This window comes from Magallana gigas, chromosome 8 (genome assembly GCF_963853765.1).
Source record: "Magallana gigas chromosome 8, xbMagGiga1.1, whole genome shotgun sequence".
Taxonomy (NCBI): domain Eukaryota; kingdom Metazoa; phylum Mollusca; class Bivalvia; order Ostreida; family Ostreidae; genus Magallana; species Magallana gigas.
In genome coordinates this window covers 25066191-25080688 of record NC_088860.1, presented here as the reverse complement: position 1 = coordinate 25080688, position 14498 = coordinate 25066191, and the positions used below count along the sequence as shown (strand labels likewise).

General features: G+C 35.1%; 1 protein-coding gene across 4 annotated transcripts; it reads right to left on the bottom strand.

Moving 5' to 3' along the window:
• Positions 1-2390: 2390 nt before the first annotated feature.
• LOC105344237 (uncharacterized) lies at positions 2391-14267 on the bottom strand. Of its 4 annotated transcripts, none has more exons than XM_011451957.4 (12): positions 14016-14267; positions 13301-13684; positions 12404-12551; positions 11873-11972; positions 11023-11142; positions 10509-10565; positions 10076-10243; positions 8506-8821; positions 5653-7408; positions 4872-5553; positions 4312-4541; positions 2391-2994 (listed from the first exon to the last, which is right to left on the bottom strand). In XM_011451957.4, exons 2-12 carry the CDS (start codon positions 13659-13661, stop codon positions 2970-2972), a joined length of 3963 nt encoding a protein of 1320 aa, XP_011450259.3. In that variant the 5' UTR covers positions 13662-13684; positions 14016-14267; the 3' UTR covers positions 2391-2969. The 4 variants fall into 4 exon arrangements, with proteins under 4 accessions (XP_011450259.3, XP_065924212.1, XP_065924214.1 ...); XM_066068140.1 differs by having other exon boundaries at positions 4386-4541; positions 14016-14266; XM_066068142.1 differs by having other exon boundaries at positions 4386-4541; positions 8545-8821; positions 14016-14266.
• Positions 14268-14498: the final 231 nt, after the last annotated feature.

Here is a 14498-nt window from a genome sequence, read left to right as displayed (position 1 = left end):
TGCCATAGTGTCAAAGTTGTGACCTCTGGTCAATGTATATCATGATTTTTTTTTACTCTGTATTAACTTATGGAGACATTTATCGCAATGGCTTCAAACTCGTGGTAAATGGACGAAACGCAGTGACACTAATTAAAGCTTATGCATTGTCTGGAAAAAGTAGAAGGAACCCCTTGCATGTAGCTCCATGCCTCATATCCCTAAGTATTTTTTTTTCTGCGACAGAGTTTGCTTCATTTGAACAAGAAAATGTTTTCTTTGGCGATTCATGCGGGTATGAAGGTAGCGACATTGCAGTAAAAATACGTAACTGCGTCTGGAGTTGTTTTTAAAAAGTTCAAAGAATGCATGCATATAAATTGTTTGAAATACTAATAAGCAAGATTGTGATTTGGTTTCGTCTGTAGCTGTATTAAGGTCAGACGACACGTCCCTCGGTTTAAGATAACTTTATCTAGGAATTTGTTATTGATTTACTACAACTTTGACAAGCTTTCTTGCAAAAAAAAGGGTACCTCACCATGCATTTGCGCAAGATACTAGAGAATTCAATTGCTTATAAAATCTTTTTGAAAATGCACTTGAATTGCGGATATAGAACTTTTTGGTATAAACATACATATTTTTAAAATTTTAATCATTTTTAAAATGATAATGAATAATATTTGTATTTGGTATATTATCAGGCAGTTGAAAAATTGAAAAATAAATATCTATTTTTTTTTTTTAGGAACGCGTCGTCTGACATAAAAAAAAAAATAGCCTCTGAATCCGCGCTTGAGATATTAATGCAAACCTAATTATGTGATGATATTGACAGGTTTTATGTACAAGATCTAACTAAACTTTATAGTTTATAGAACCATCGAAAACTCCAGCTCAAAAAAGAAATCACGGACTGCATGTTATGATCATGATGACATTCGACTCACAATCTTAGAGAAGAAGCCTTGGCTAATTCTTTATTTAACGTACTGATTATAAATAATTTTCTTTTAAGATGTAAATATAAACGATAAAATGCTATCTTTGATAATTTATGTGGGCTATAAATGTAGCGATCATTACAGGAAACAAGAGGACCATGGGCCACATCGCTCACCTGAGCAACAATAGGCATGATAAAATCAGCGTCATTGAGTCACAATACATTATCCTTAATTTTCACAACTTTGAATCCCCTTAGTCTAAGGATGCTTTGTGCCAAGTTTGGTTTAAATTGGCGCAGTGGTTCTTGAGAAGATGTTGAAAATGTGAAAAGTTTACAGACAGACAGACAGACGGAGGACAGACAAAATGTAATCAGAATAGCTCACTTGAGCTTTTAGCTTCAGGTGAGCTAAAAAAACCTTACAATATCGTACCATATCATATGATAAAATATTGTGTTGAATCATATGATACAATATTGTGTTGCATCATATGATATACAATATTGTGTCATGATTCAAAACAATAATGTATGTAATATAATACGATACTGTATCATACCATACAATACGATAATGTATCATGATTACAATATTGTATTATTTCATGATAAGATACTTTACCATACGATACAATATGATACTGTGCATGATGCAGTATCATCAAAATAGGAATTATATGATATATCATATATCAACAATCATGTTCATCAAGCAAGCTTGAGTGAGGCAAGATCAGGTTTTCTTAGCATCTTTGATAATGATGATCAGGAGCCGTATCTTATGCTAGCCTTCTGTCTCCAATTCAAAGTTACATGAACCATGGAAGTTGTCAGGACAGCGTTTTTTTCCAACATTCAAACCTATTTTGAACTTCTCAGAACACAGCACCTGCCCCACTCTCTGTATCTAAAGTAGTCCGTGATTCGTTTACATAGGTAAATCTAAGTTTTACCAAGAACCATCATTTATCTATATATCTAGGAGTAGTAATAACTTAGATACAGGTCTATACAGGAATTTAACCAAGTATGGGCGCAGACGCTAAAGGGTATAGCATAAGCTCTCCCTTAGTGGTGTAAAATGAAAAAGAACGAGAGAAAATTCTGCTGCATCTGCTTAGTCTTTTTCTTTAACTCATCACAATTCAGGCATTATTTTTCCAAAAATATAAGGCTCTCTAGAATGAGGATCAATATATCTATAATTTAGATTCCCCATCTCCAACAAATGTTGCGTTCCAAACTTGTTTCAGAATTTTTAAGTAGTGATGTGCAAATGCTAATGCATGGCTGTCCAGACAAAAAAGACAAATCGTATTATAAATTATGGATAAGGATTAAGGACTGATGAAAAAGGCCACCTGAGTTGCTCAGGTTACCTCATTATATGTACATGTGTGGGGTCGTCTATGCAGCAATCAGTTGGCATTTGATCATAAACTGAAACATAATTAGAATATCAGGATTTTCACCTCTTTCCCTACAGGAACTTTTATTCTCTGCAATATATCTGCAATGTAATGACATATCATTCGCCTCATAATTTCCTCCCTAACTGTCCATCATAATAAACAGTAACAATTTATCCACTGGTGCAAACATTTATTGATCAACAATTGCTTGTAAGTTTCTAACATGTACATAAAATAAAAAACAATTAATACTAAGGGAATTCCTTCTCATTTTTTTGTCTCTAAAATTACAGCACTATCTCTTCACTTGACTCACATAACTACACAACTTAAGTATGAAAAGAAAACATAAAAAAAAAATGGACATAAATTTAAAACACTGAAACAATTTCAGAAATTGGAAATCTAAAGCATGTTGGACTACATGTAAATCAAACAATATTTGCAAAGATGTCCCCCAAAAGCATGTTGGTGTCTAGGCGTAAATCATGCAATGTCTGCAAAGGTGTCATCCTTCAGAATGAGCTGGAACAGATCCGGACGCTCCCTCCTTGGACAGTTCTGGCAGGTCATACAGTACATCCGGATCACCTGCATCAGCTGTTTGACGCCCCACTTCTTGTCCTTTATCGCCGACACAACCTCCTCAAGCTGGTAAAACAAAGCAATTTAGACCTTTTATTCACAAAACAATGTACTGTGGAGTACCTAAATGTGCAGGAGTCAATTATTGATGGATTATCAATGCTTAAAAAGGTTTATTGGGACGCAATTATATTGATCCATGTATAATGAATAGAATGTTTTACATACTTAATGTGGGATGCTAGTTTGTAAATTATAATTCTTGATACTTTTCAAAAGGCCATTCCTTTCATAAATTTTATCCAGTGATGTATGCTGAAAATGTATGCACATTTCAATTACATGCACATAATGTAAAATTAGTTGCTTATATACATGTACATTGTACATGTACTTATGGAAAATCATTATACTATAAAATTTTACACGAGTGTTTAATAGACATTGTACTTGAAATATTTTTTTATCACATATGCGATGGATATCACTCATGTAATAAATTTTTGATATTACACTGTGTGTTCTTATGCCACATGACCTCATATTATAAAACATTATGTAGCTTTAGGCAGATGATTGATGTAATGTAGAATGAAAAAGTAACAAAATAATTTAGTTGAAAAGTGTAGAAATATAATTGTGAAGCATTCTTATTTTTTCATTAATTGACAAAAATATGTTAGAAGAAATGATTCTTTAATCTTCAAGGAACTTTTTTCTCTGTGTATTGTTGTTGACATCTTGTAGTTAACATGTGCTGTGCAGCTCACAATGATAATGTTTGCAGAAAAGCTGAGGTTTTACAAAAGTTGTGGTAAAACATGTGATAAGAAGAATCCCTCATGATTTGCGATGGTATATAATATTTATCCAACTCGTTGTGTGTTTTCTATCCCTTCGTCAAGGCTCGGGGATGGAAAACTCACAACTCGTTGGATAAAAATCATATACCATCGCAAATCCTGAGAGATCCTATTTAAATCTTTATTCAACATGAAATATAACCTGTATGATAGCCTTATTATGAAATAAGAAGAAATACTTCTCCAACCTGATTTGATCCATTCTACTTCAATAAGATCTGTGTGATTAAATGTAGTGAAACATCCGTCTTTCTAACCTATGCATACATGTATCTTGTAATGAAATCTAGAGAAATCTCTCTTAGGTTCTATGATTTTTTTTGTGACTAAATGTCCATCTTACCCCTAATGATGAAACTTGATGAAATGTCTGTTTAACCTGTGTGATATTCATGTCATATGTGTAGTAGAAAAGAAAAGAAATGTTATCATCCTCTTGATGATGAAGAATCTGTGATGAAATGTGGTAAAATGTCAGTCTCACCATACGAAATCCTCGTGATGAAATGTATAATCTCACCTGTATGAGTTCCTCGTGATGAAATGTATAATCTCACCTGTATGAGTTCCTCGTGATGAAATGTATAATCTCACCTGTATGAGTTCCTCGTGATGAAATGTGTAGTAGATAAGGTGAGGTACACCTGCGTAGGAGGCGGCCACCCACTGTAGTAAACACTTCAGATGGACATCCCCCCTGAAAGCTCCACAACCCCAGTTCCCTGTGGCAATAGGGCTGCCACTGTCTTTCTGTAAATAAATAAAACCCTAACGCTTTATTGGTGTATATCTAAAATGCCTTCTTTTTGTTCTTTATGGACATTCCATTATAACTGATACCAATTTAAAATACAATATCATGTTTTTATTTTGGCTTTTTTTTCCAAATTAAAAAGTCTGTTTTTATACATGCACTGTCACATGTAAACAAGTTTCTAATTTAAACATTTGTAAGTTTTAGAAATATGCTTCAATCCTTCAAAAGTTTTTCTTTGCATAAATCTTTAAGAAAAACATAAAGTTATGCTGTTGGGCCTTTAATATCAAAATCAAACTGCACATACAACAAATTATCACTACCTTTTTGAAGCATTCCATTTCTCTAATGATGAACTTCACTGCAGTCTCCAGAACCCTCTTGGCCACCTCGTCGGCAAACTCCTCAACTTTGTGGCATTGCACATCCAAAGCATCACTGTATTCCTCTGTAGAGCAGGACTCGGTGTCTGATGAAATCTCCGCACGTTGTCGACTTCTGATTTTGTCAGACACCGCAGACATGGCTTCCTCGAGGAATAGACTAGACAGGCGATCAGCCAGATTGAGGAGATCATTTGGAATAGGGGATGATGTTGTGAATGGTGCATCTCTTGGTGAAAATCTGGAATCCAGCGAGCCTCTTAACACGGTTTCTATCGACTCAAGGACGATGCCTTGAGCAAGTCTGTCGGCGAAATCTGACACAGTTTCCTGGAACATCTCTGTGAAATACATGGACTGTTGGACCCTTCCTGCAGATGTTACTCTACTTCCTGTGCTTTTCTTTCTCTTCTGCTTGATACTGGAACTTTTGGTGGAAGACCTACCAAAACTTGTGGACAGGAGCTCTTCTTCAAAGCTTGAAAGCATCGGGTCCTTAAATCCACTTTTACTACTGTGGAATGATGTGGATGACCCGCTAAGACTGCGGTTTGATGTTGAGGACATTGGAATATGTAGTGTTGGGATTTTGCACTCAGTTTTCATCAGTTCTTCAGCAAATCTGGCAAAAAAATACATATACATATATTACCCTTACCTGCACATTAACTACCGTAAACATGCGTTTAAGCAAGAAAAAAATATTCTTTAATTAATCTACCTGGAGAGTGTCGGATCTTTGAATCCACATGATCCTTTCCTTTCCCGCAAATCTTCAATAGCCCATCTTCTATCGAACTCTCTGACATAATCAACAAGATCATCTTCTGTACAGCTTTTGGATTTCTCTGTGTAACGGCGGACCCCCTGTTGGTTGTCTTCCACCAGCTGTCTGGCTGCCTGGTTGGACAACTTCATAGGTTCGCTGCTGCGTCTGGCGTAGCTGGAACCATTGGGGACTCCAGAGCTCTGCTGGACCTCAATGAATGCATTGGTGAGTAGGTCTCTGGGTAGGGAAGAGGCGCAGCAGTTAATATCACTGGGACTTGATATGTCTTCATAGGATTCTCCGCGCAAAATCTCGCCGGGATGAATCAAATTATTCCCTTTCACAATTAGGGTCTTCTCTGGCTGATACCCTGATGCACTGAACTTTAGTGCAGAACCTTCAAACGTCTCACCAGTTTCTTTCTGAAGATCTTTTAAAGCATCTGCAAACCCAGACAACACAATGTTCTCTGCAATATGACTATAAGCACCACTGAGATTGTTAATTTGTGAGACATCATCTGTCACAAGTAAGGTTGGTACAGAAAATGAGTCCTGGCTGTTGGATGATTCTGACATGGCCCTTGCAACAATGTCATGATCATTTTTGTTCAAAATAACGGTGTCATGGAACTGCACATTTTTGGGAGATTTGGAAGGACTTGAGGACAGCTCCCATCGCTTACCAAGACTGTTGCTCAAAAGAGACATGTTATCGTCTTTTTCGCTGGAGGAGTCTGTGACACCATTGGACAAGTTGAGTTCTTCGTCTCCTATCGTTCTGCTCTGGGATTGAGGAGGAGTCCGCCTCCCCTGCACTATTTGTACAGCACTATGTATGGCAGAGTCCACTAGATTGACCGCAGCGATTCTCAATTCTGCTTCATCCACCAGTGGATAATTATCTTCAACGATGCTCCCTGGGTAAAAGCCGCCCATATATGTATCACAATTGTTCATATCACAGTTTTCATCGGAATCAGAGTCAACAGATTCTGCTCTATCCAGTGGAATGTCTAGAAGTGAAGATTTCTGCTTGGGGCATTTTTCAGAAGTCAAATTGGAAAGTGTAGAGAAAGCCGAGGGAAATAATTTACTGATGAAATTGTCTGCAAATTTTTGAGCAGCCAACTCCAAAACAGTGGATGTAGAATAATTGGTCCTTTGTGTGCTGTCTTCCATGTCTGGTTTATAGGCAATTGGCCTCATAATGCAAACTTGTGGTAGCCCATCGTTGAAGTTCTGAACAGCACTGTGGGCAGCCAAGGCAGTGCTTTCTTGTATAAGCAATGTGGCTAAACTATTGGCGAAATCACAAATAAATGGACATCCCTCCTCTTCTGCAATAGTCTTCCGTATAATCGATTGGTCCCTTCGTTGATAATTATCATAATACTCTTCCAGCTCTGAGCTAAAATCAGAACTGTACCTCGTGCTACAACTGCTACGCCTGGATCCGATGTCACTCAAGTTTGAGCTCCGCCTCCTGAATCGGCTCAACCAATCCTGGCAGTCCAGGTCCGCTTGTTCTAGGCTCTCATCAAGCTCCTCTTGTCTCTGTGAAGTGGATGAGGCGGATGAGGTCGGATCATCCAAAGTAGATCGGCTGTCGGATCTCTCGTATCCATGGCTGCTGCATACTTCCTGTATGGCTGAGTACAGAATCCTGGTCACCAGACCATCCACCATTTTATAAATCTCGGGCATCTCTGTCAAAGAAAAACACACCACTTTATCATATAATGTTCACATAAATAGTTAGGCACAATGCAAATGATTTATAAATTATATGCTTTGATGATTATGTCAAAGTGATCCAATCATTTCTCAATTCAACTATCTGTTTTGAACAAGAATTATAAGTCATAAATCCATACAACTCTTTTCTACTTTGTTACTGTTAGTATACATGCTAATAAATTACAGCTATGGGCGACAACAGTCAGTTAATACATGTGTATAATACTATATAGTAACAAGGATAATTTCATACACATTATAGTGGTTCAGAAATCAATGAGGTTCTCTCACCAAAATGAACAGAGGAGTTCAGCTGAGTTCAGTAAAATAAACAGGTATACATGTATCTACTGGTACTACTGGTCAAATAATTGAAAGGTTGGTGGGAATGAAAGGGGGGGGGGCTCATTCAAAATATACTAGTATTTACATATTTAAAAAATTTCTTAACATTACACACCAATATTACTAGAATTGGTCAAGTGTTCGGTTAATACGATTATATCATGAGTAGTAACTCAAGCAAGATGTTAACTATATTTCCATGGATATTTGTTAGTACTTAGTCTTTACTTAAAGGGGCATGTTCATGATTTTGGTCAAATTCTATTTTTATTATTTACAATGCTTTAGGAATGCATTTCTTATGATCAAATGAAATTTGAGAGTCAGTCGTAGATACACAATTCTTTATCATGTAGACATGTTTTTGTTTACATAGGTTCAATATACCTGTAAAAAAAATCTTTATCAAGCTGATTAATCTATCTTCTTATTCATTTTAAGCATAAATAAACAATTCCTAACGTTTAATACATTCATCTTAGGTCTAAAACTGGAATTTTTACTCAACACTCAAAATGTGTTTACATAGCAAAGAATTGTAAGCTCTGTAACTCGCTTATAACTCAACGAATGACACTCAAATTTTGGTTGCCTATTAAAAAATGCCTTACTGAAGCATTGTAAACATCGAAATCCAAAAAATAAAATTTGACCAAAATCATGACTATGTTCCTTTAATAAGCATAGTTTTCTCTATTTACTAAAAGTTACAAATAACTACCTGATGCACAGTTTACAACATCACTGTTTCCATCTTCACCTTCTGAGGCTGTAATGTACTCCTCACTGTCAGCCCTCAGCAAATCAACAGGCCCGTTACAACCAAACTCTGTCCCACTGTAAGAATGTTTCGACTCCTCTGATTGGTGTCTTGTCGTTGCAGAGCTTTTCTTGACCTTTGCACTGAAGCCTACAAAGGCTTTGTTGAGGTCTCGCAGGAAGTGGCTGTCCTGGTACTGTTTGGAGGGGGAACCACGCCGGTAGGAAAGAGCATCAATGGCACATAAAGTGTTCTCTAATACTCCATTTTCATCAAACTGTAAAGCAAAGCTTATTACTTTACTATATTTTGAATTAATTTGATACAATTCTGAATTTTTATGATAAGATGAAGTATCTTACTCTATGAAATATCTGGATTATATGCAATAGCTAATTGATGACATTTTTTTCGTTCTTTTTAATAATAAAATCTAGGGGATTTTTTTAACAAAAGTTAGAAAAAGTTTATTTTTAAGGCAAAGGATTCCTTAGATAAAGCCATTTCTCATTTTGCATTCTGTAAATTATAATCTTGTAAAGACACACAAAAAAGAAAAAGATTTCAAAAGAAAAGTGTGGGTCTGAAAGCTAGTCAATGAGTAGAATGTCTACAAACTTTAGGTTACCTTCTTGCACCTGTCGAAGGATTAATACTTTTACATGTACTATAAAGCTGAGTTACCCAAACTTTTTATAAGAAACATCTAAGAATTCAGAATGAGGTACAATAAATGTTAGAATCCCACAACTACTCTAGCATTCACTATCTCACCATGGGCAAACTCACTGAACTTCTCTAGGTTTCATGAATATTCAAATATTTTTATTCCACCAATGAGAAAGTTATATTCTTTTCTTTATGGCAGTATGAATTAGAGACTATATCATGAAATCAAAATGTTTTTCTTTCATGTCTTAGCATTTGCTGAATTGGTGAAAACTCACAAAGTAAAAAGAGGAATATTTTTGGACATTAAATATTCTTGAAAACTGAGAAGAGTTCACCAAGTTGGCAGATGATCACGAAGTGTACGCTAGACTGGCCCTGGGCTTCTGACAATGCTGCATTTCTTTATTGTGTTTTATAGGCATAACTTCATTTTATATGATAACCTTATTGTAAGACAACTTTTCTGGAGGTATACAGTAATTAACTTTGAGGGTTTTAACATAACTATGATCAGCTAAAACCCTATTAGTCAAGATTTTAAGAGACTTTTGTTGAAATTATGGTGAAATAGAAAATTAAATGTTAGATGAAATTGACATCAGTTCTATTTCAGACAACAACCATGTATATTACTTCTTAGTAAGACTTCATAGAATTGTACACATACTGTACATGTATTCAATACTTACTAAGTACATCCATATCTCTAGAACAATTGATATTTAATTTGTAAGCTTTTAGGTAATTTATGAGGACAAAATGCACTCAATATATTTAGTATATTTTTCAAAATTCATTCTCCAAGAGAGAGAAAAAGAGTGTTCGTTAGGGAATGTTAAAAACAAATTCTTCTTATTACCTGAGCCATATCCTTATAATCTCCAACGTAGGTCAAACTTTCTCCATAACCACTGGTCTCCGAGAACTGCTCATAGCCCTGTACGATGATGGCCTCGTTGTCGTCCATACACTCCATAAACAACATGGCAGCTATCAGCTCCGGACACACGGTGAACCGGATTTCCTCCTGAACCAGAAATAAGACACAATTTATGGGGAGCGGAATGGACTGAAGAAACCCTTGGCTAGCGAAGATGTCAAAAGGAAAAAAAAAGAGAAAACATTGGCAGTCTTCTCAATTGTTTCATACTAGGAAGATCTACTGGAATCCTTCAAATTGGTTGGTTTGTTTGTTTGTTTGGGGGTTCGGGGGATCGGGGTGGGGGTTCTATTACTGAGTCAATACAAACTGTTATAATTATACAGCAGTTGGTTGTCTATTCATTTCTTACCTGAACTCTTCCCCTTCCTAGCACACCTCCACCTATGAATCTGTTAGCAAAATCCACCTAAAATATATCAGTCATGGCAATGAAAACTTTGTACGTGTAATTGCAGCTCTTCTTCTGCTAATTGCAATCAGCAGAAACATTTCTGTTGCCATTTTCACAACAAATTTTAAGAAAATTTGTGGAAAGCTTTTTCAATTAACATAAGAATCCTGTTGTGGGAACTGATCTCTGAGCTAATTTCCATTGAAAATTAACAAATATGTCCATGCAATGTTCACATGCCCATATATTCCTACAAACTGACTAGCCCAATAGTATTTTTGAATTCATCTTTGATTAATGTGACACTTTACCATGCCATGCAAATTAATTTCCTGATCTGCTGGTCAATAGAAAACCTGACAAAAATTCTACACATTTTTACTTTTGCAAGTGACCATTTTAAAGTACCATATAAAATTTCAAAAGCTATGCTTATTTAATATTCCTGTAACATCTGTGCATTAATTCTTACCTCAATTGCCTCTGGCACTGAGTCTTCAATCTGCCCTTCATATCGTGTATAAAAAGGGCAAAGTTCACAGTCACTGTTAAGCCATGTATCAAGGGTTGGTAACTCATCATAAGCTACCACCTATTCAACCAAAAAGAAAAGAAGTTTATTTAAGCCAAGATACTTGTAAACAGTAACTTCAAAGTTAATTTAAGCCAAGATACTTGGCTTAAGTGTGTAGTGTTATTATTTTAGAACATGTTCTGTTTATTTAAAGGTCTAATAATCACAAAAGAAATATATTTTACATATGAAGAAAAATCTATTTCTTATACAGCATTTTGAATATCTACATGAAAACGGTTTTGTTCCAGGTCGCTTTTGTCATCTATGGTAAAAGTTAATTATCATAATGATTGTTGATAGAAAAACCTTGACTTATAAATTTTTATAGTTGTCTGTAATAGGAGTTAGGGGTACCCGGTACATATTGCTGAGGGATGATAAGCAAAAAACACTGTTTTAGCAGAGGATTTTCCTTATGTCTATCCATTTCAAAGATGCATGTCTTTCATTTAAAATCAATTTTTTTTAAAGATTAAGTGATGAATACAAGAACTGTCATAAAATTCTTGCTAAAGTACATAGAGGCTATGACCATTTTGACTCTGTGATATATATACCTGTATTTATGGATTACCTAAAAAAAAGCCCATGTGTACATTATAATCTTGGAAAAGTAAAGCCTTCTCCCTGTTGCTTACTTGAATTTCCAATTTTTCCCCCCCTTTTTACTGTTTAAAGTATTGACAGTTTTACAGCAGTAAATTGAACTGTAATTGATTGAATGCCAATGTAAATACCAACAAACCTGACGATAAAACCGAATGTTTCCTTTATTACTGCTTGGATTGTTCCCAATTCTTTCAAAATAGTTGAGGAAACACAGAAGCTTGGCATTTTGTGATGGACTACAGAAAAAAATAAGAGCACAGATTATCCAAAAATAAACCATTCTAATCAATTTCTTCTTATCATTTATACTGAAAAAAAGGTTAAATCAGAGAGTCATAAAATGCCTTGCATTCAGAAATGTTTTGCTGAAGCATGGAAATCCCATTAAAATAAAAGTCATATGATTGAAAAAAAAAATTAACAATTCAATTGTTAAATAAAAAAATACTTTTTCACTCTTGATTAATATTTATAAACTAGCACAATGTCGACAATCTTGGACCTTCTTTGAAAATGCTGACAACAATTTTTCTGGTATTAAACTGTGAAAATTAAAGTTGAACAGGCAAAGCAAATACAAAACAGCATATGTTATCTCACCAACCAATAGCTGTAAAATGTTAAAATTTTCTGGAAGAATATAACAAAGGTAATACTGATAGAATACCTTGGAAGATGATAGAAAAATCTGGAGAAATTAATGCTGTTCAGGTTTGTGTTGGTGTATTGCGTTGTCCTGCGTCCCTCAAACAAACACAAAAACGCTGATGCCAAAATTGATCCAACAAATTGACGACTCAGTACGAATTCCCTTCCTGATAAAAGAGAAATGACAAATCCTTTATTTAATCATTTTTGTGTATTGTCAAATGTATCTTGGGGATCGCACTTGGAAACCATGGAAATAACACTATATTAAAAACATAAAATTAAAACTACGGTAAGCCATAAATGTCTTTTAATTCCTCAATCCCCCCCCCCCCCCCCCCCAAAAAAAAACCCTTTTCATTACAATTCAAATGTAATTTCATGCTAGGATCCAGAAAAATTTTCCTGGGAAGGGGAAGGGAAGTGTCAAGGGATACTGTACAGTATCGTCCAGGCATAACTGAACACCAAAGCAGACCCCAAAAACTAACCCCTGGTCTGCATTGTGTCTGCTTATGGTCTGCTTTTTAAAATTTGCATCTGCTTTGAGTCTGCTGTAAGTTTACATGCTTTAAGCTCTTGTGGTCTGCTTTACATGGTGAAATGTGAAGCAGACTCATTTATTTTCTTACTGCCTGTAATCCCACCCCTTGTATATTCCAAGTTATGTGTATAGACATTTGGTCATTTTTCAGTAGTGTTTTAAGGGTCTGCTTCTGTAATGTTTCTTTATAAGCAAAGGGGCTCCAAGGCTATTTTTAGTAAGATTGCTATGTGAATTTAACAAGATAATTTTATGAATTCCCCGTTCCCTTAAGTTCTGCACATGAACTGAAGGTTGCATTAACTCCATAGACTGAAATTTAATTTCTTTCTTTATCATTTCTTACCCGAAATGCATTTCAATCAATTATACCTTGTTGTTGAGCACTTATTTGAAGAATGTCCTCATCAGTTGCATACTTTTCAATCTCTAAAGCTAGGTTAATAATCTTTGGTAAAGTTGACTGAAGAATATGCAATCTTTCAACCTCTGATGCATCTTGTTGAAGAAACTTTATAAAACCGTAAAAAGTGGTGTTTTTAAAAGCAACTTCTCTGGGCTCTGTATCATCCCACGCAAGAATGTCCACAATCCGTTGATGAATCAAGGCTAATTCACAAAGATCACATGATTCTTGATTTGACAGGTCTTGTAATTCTTTCAGGTGATTCTGGATGTCAGGCCAGCAGGACTTCTGAGACGGAAATACAATGCATTCAAAATCATCATTCATGGTCCCTCAAACATCACTCATCCCTAAAAAAGAAAGTACACATACAGTAAAAGATCCAAGGTATAGTGACCTAATATGAAAGTAGTTGTAAAAAAAAAATTCATAGCTCAACATATATTTCAATGTAAATTCTTATCAACCAAATATCAAGCTCTGTGGGTTTATTGGATTCAAAGAGAAACCACAAAAATAACTTTTGCTATATCTCAACATGTTCAACAATTTAAACAGAAAATAGTCGATTGGTTTTCGAATTAATGCAATGCCATCCTGTAAAGATTGCTCGAGCATTTCGCGCTTAGATGCTTAGATGATCGAATAGATCATGTTTTGATAAATACACGTGTGATTTACCTCTAAATGTTGTAATTCAGTTGCTTCATACTTGCAGAGGATATTGTAATTTTCCAGTTAGTTCGTTCTTGAAATACTAAATATACTGCATACATTTTGATAACGAAATGTGCTTGCAGTGATGAACATCATCTTAATCTGATAAGTACAATTCTGAAATTATTTCATATCATATTTTTTAATGAAGAATACAGAAATTCAGTAACACGAAGAATTTTACTTTCGGAATTGATCTGTGTGCATCCATCGATAGAGATAAACTCCGATGAAATCCGAAAGTAAATTATGAATTGATTTTAGATGAATTTTAAAAGAAAATGCGTTGGGGTTTTTTTCATACAAGTAAAATAAACATTTGATGTTTTTAATAATTTTCAATACTTTATAATTTAAATCTGTGTTAATTAAACTCAAAAATAAATAACCTTTTTTTCCGAATAGAAAAACATACAAATGACTCAGAAAGTTGTGAATGTGACGTCA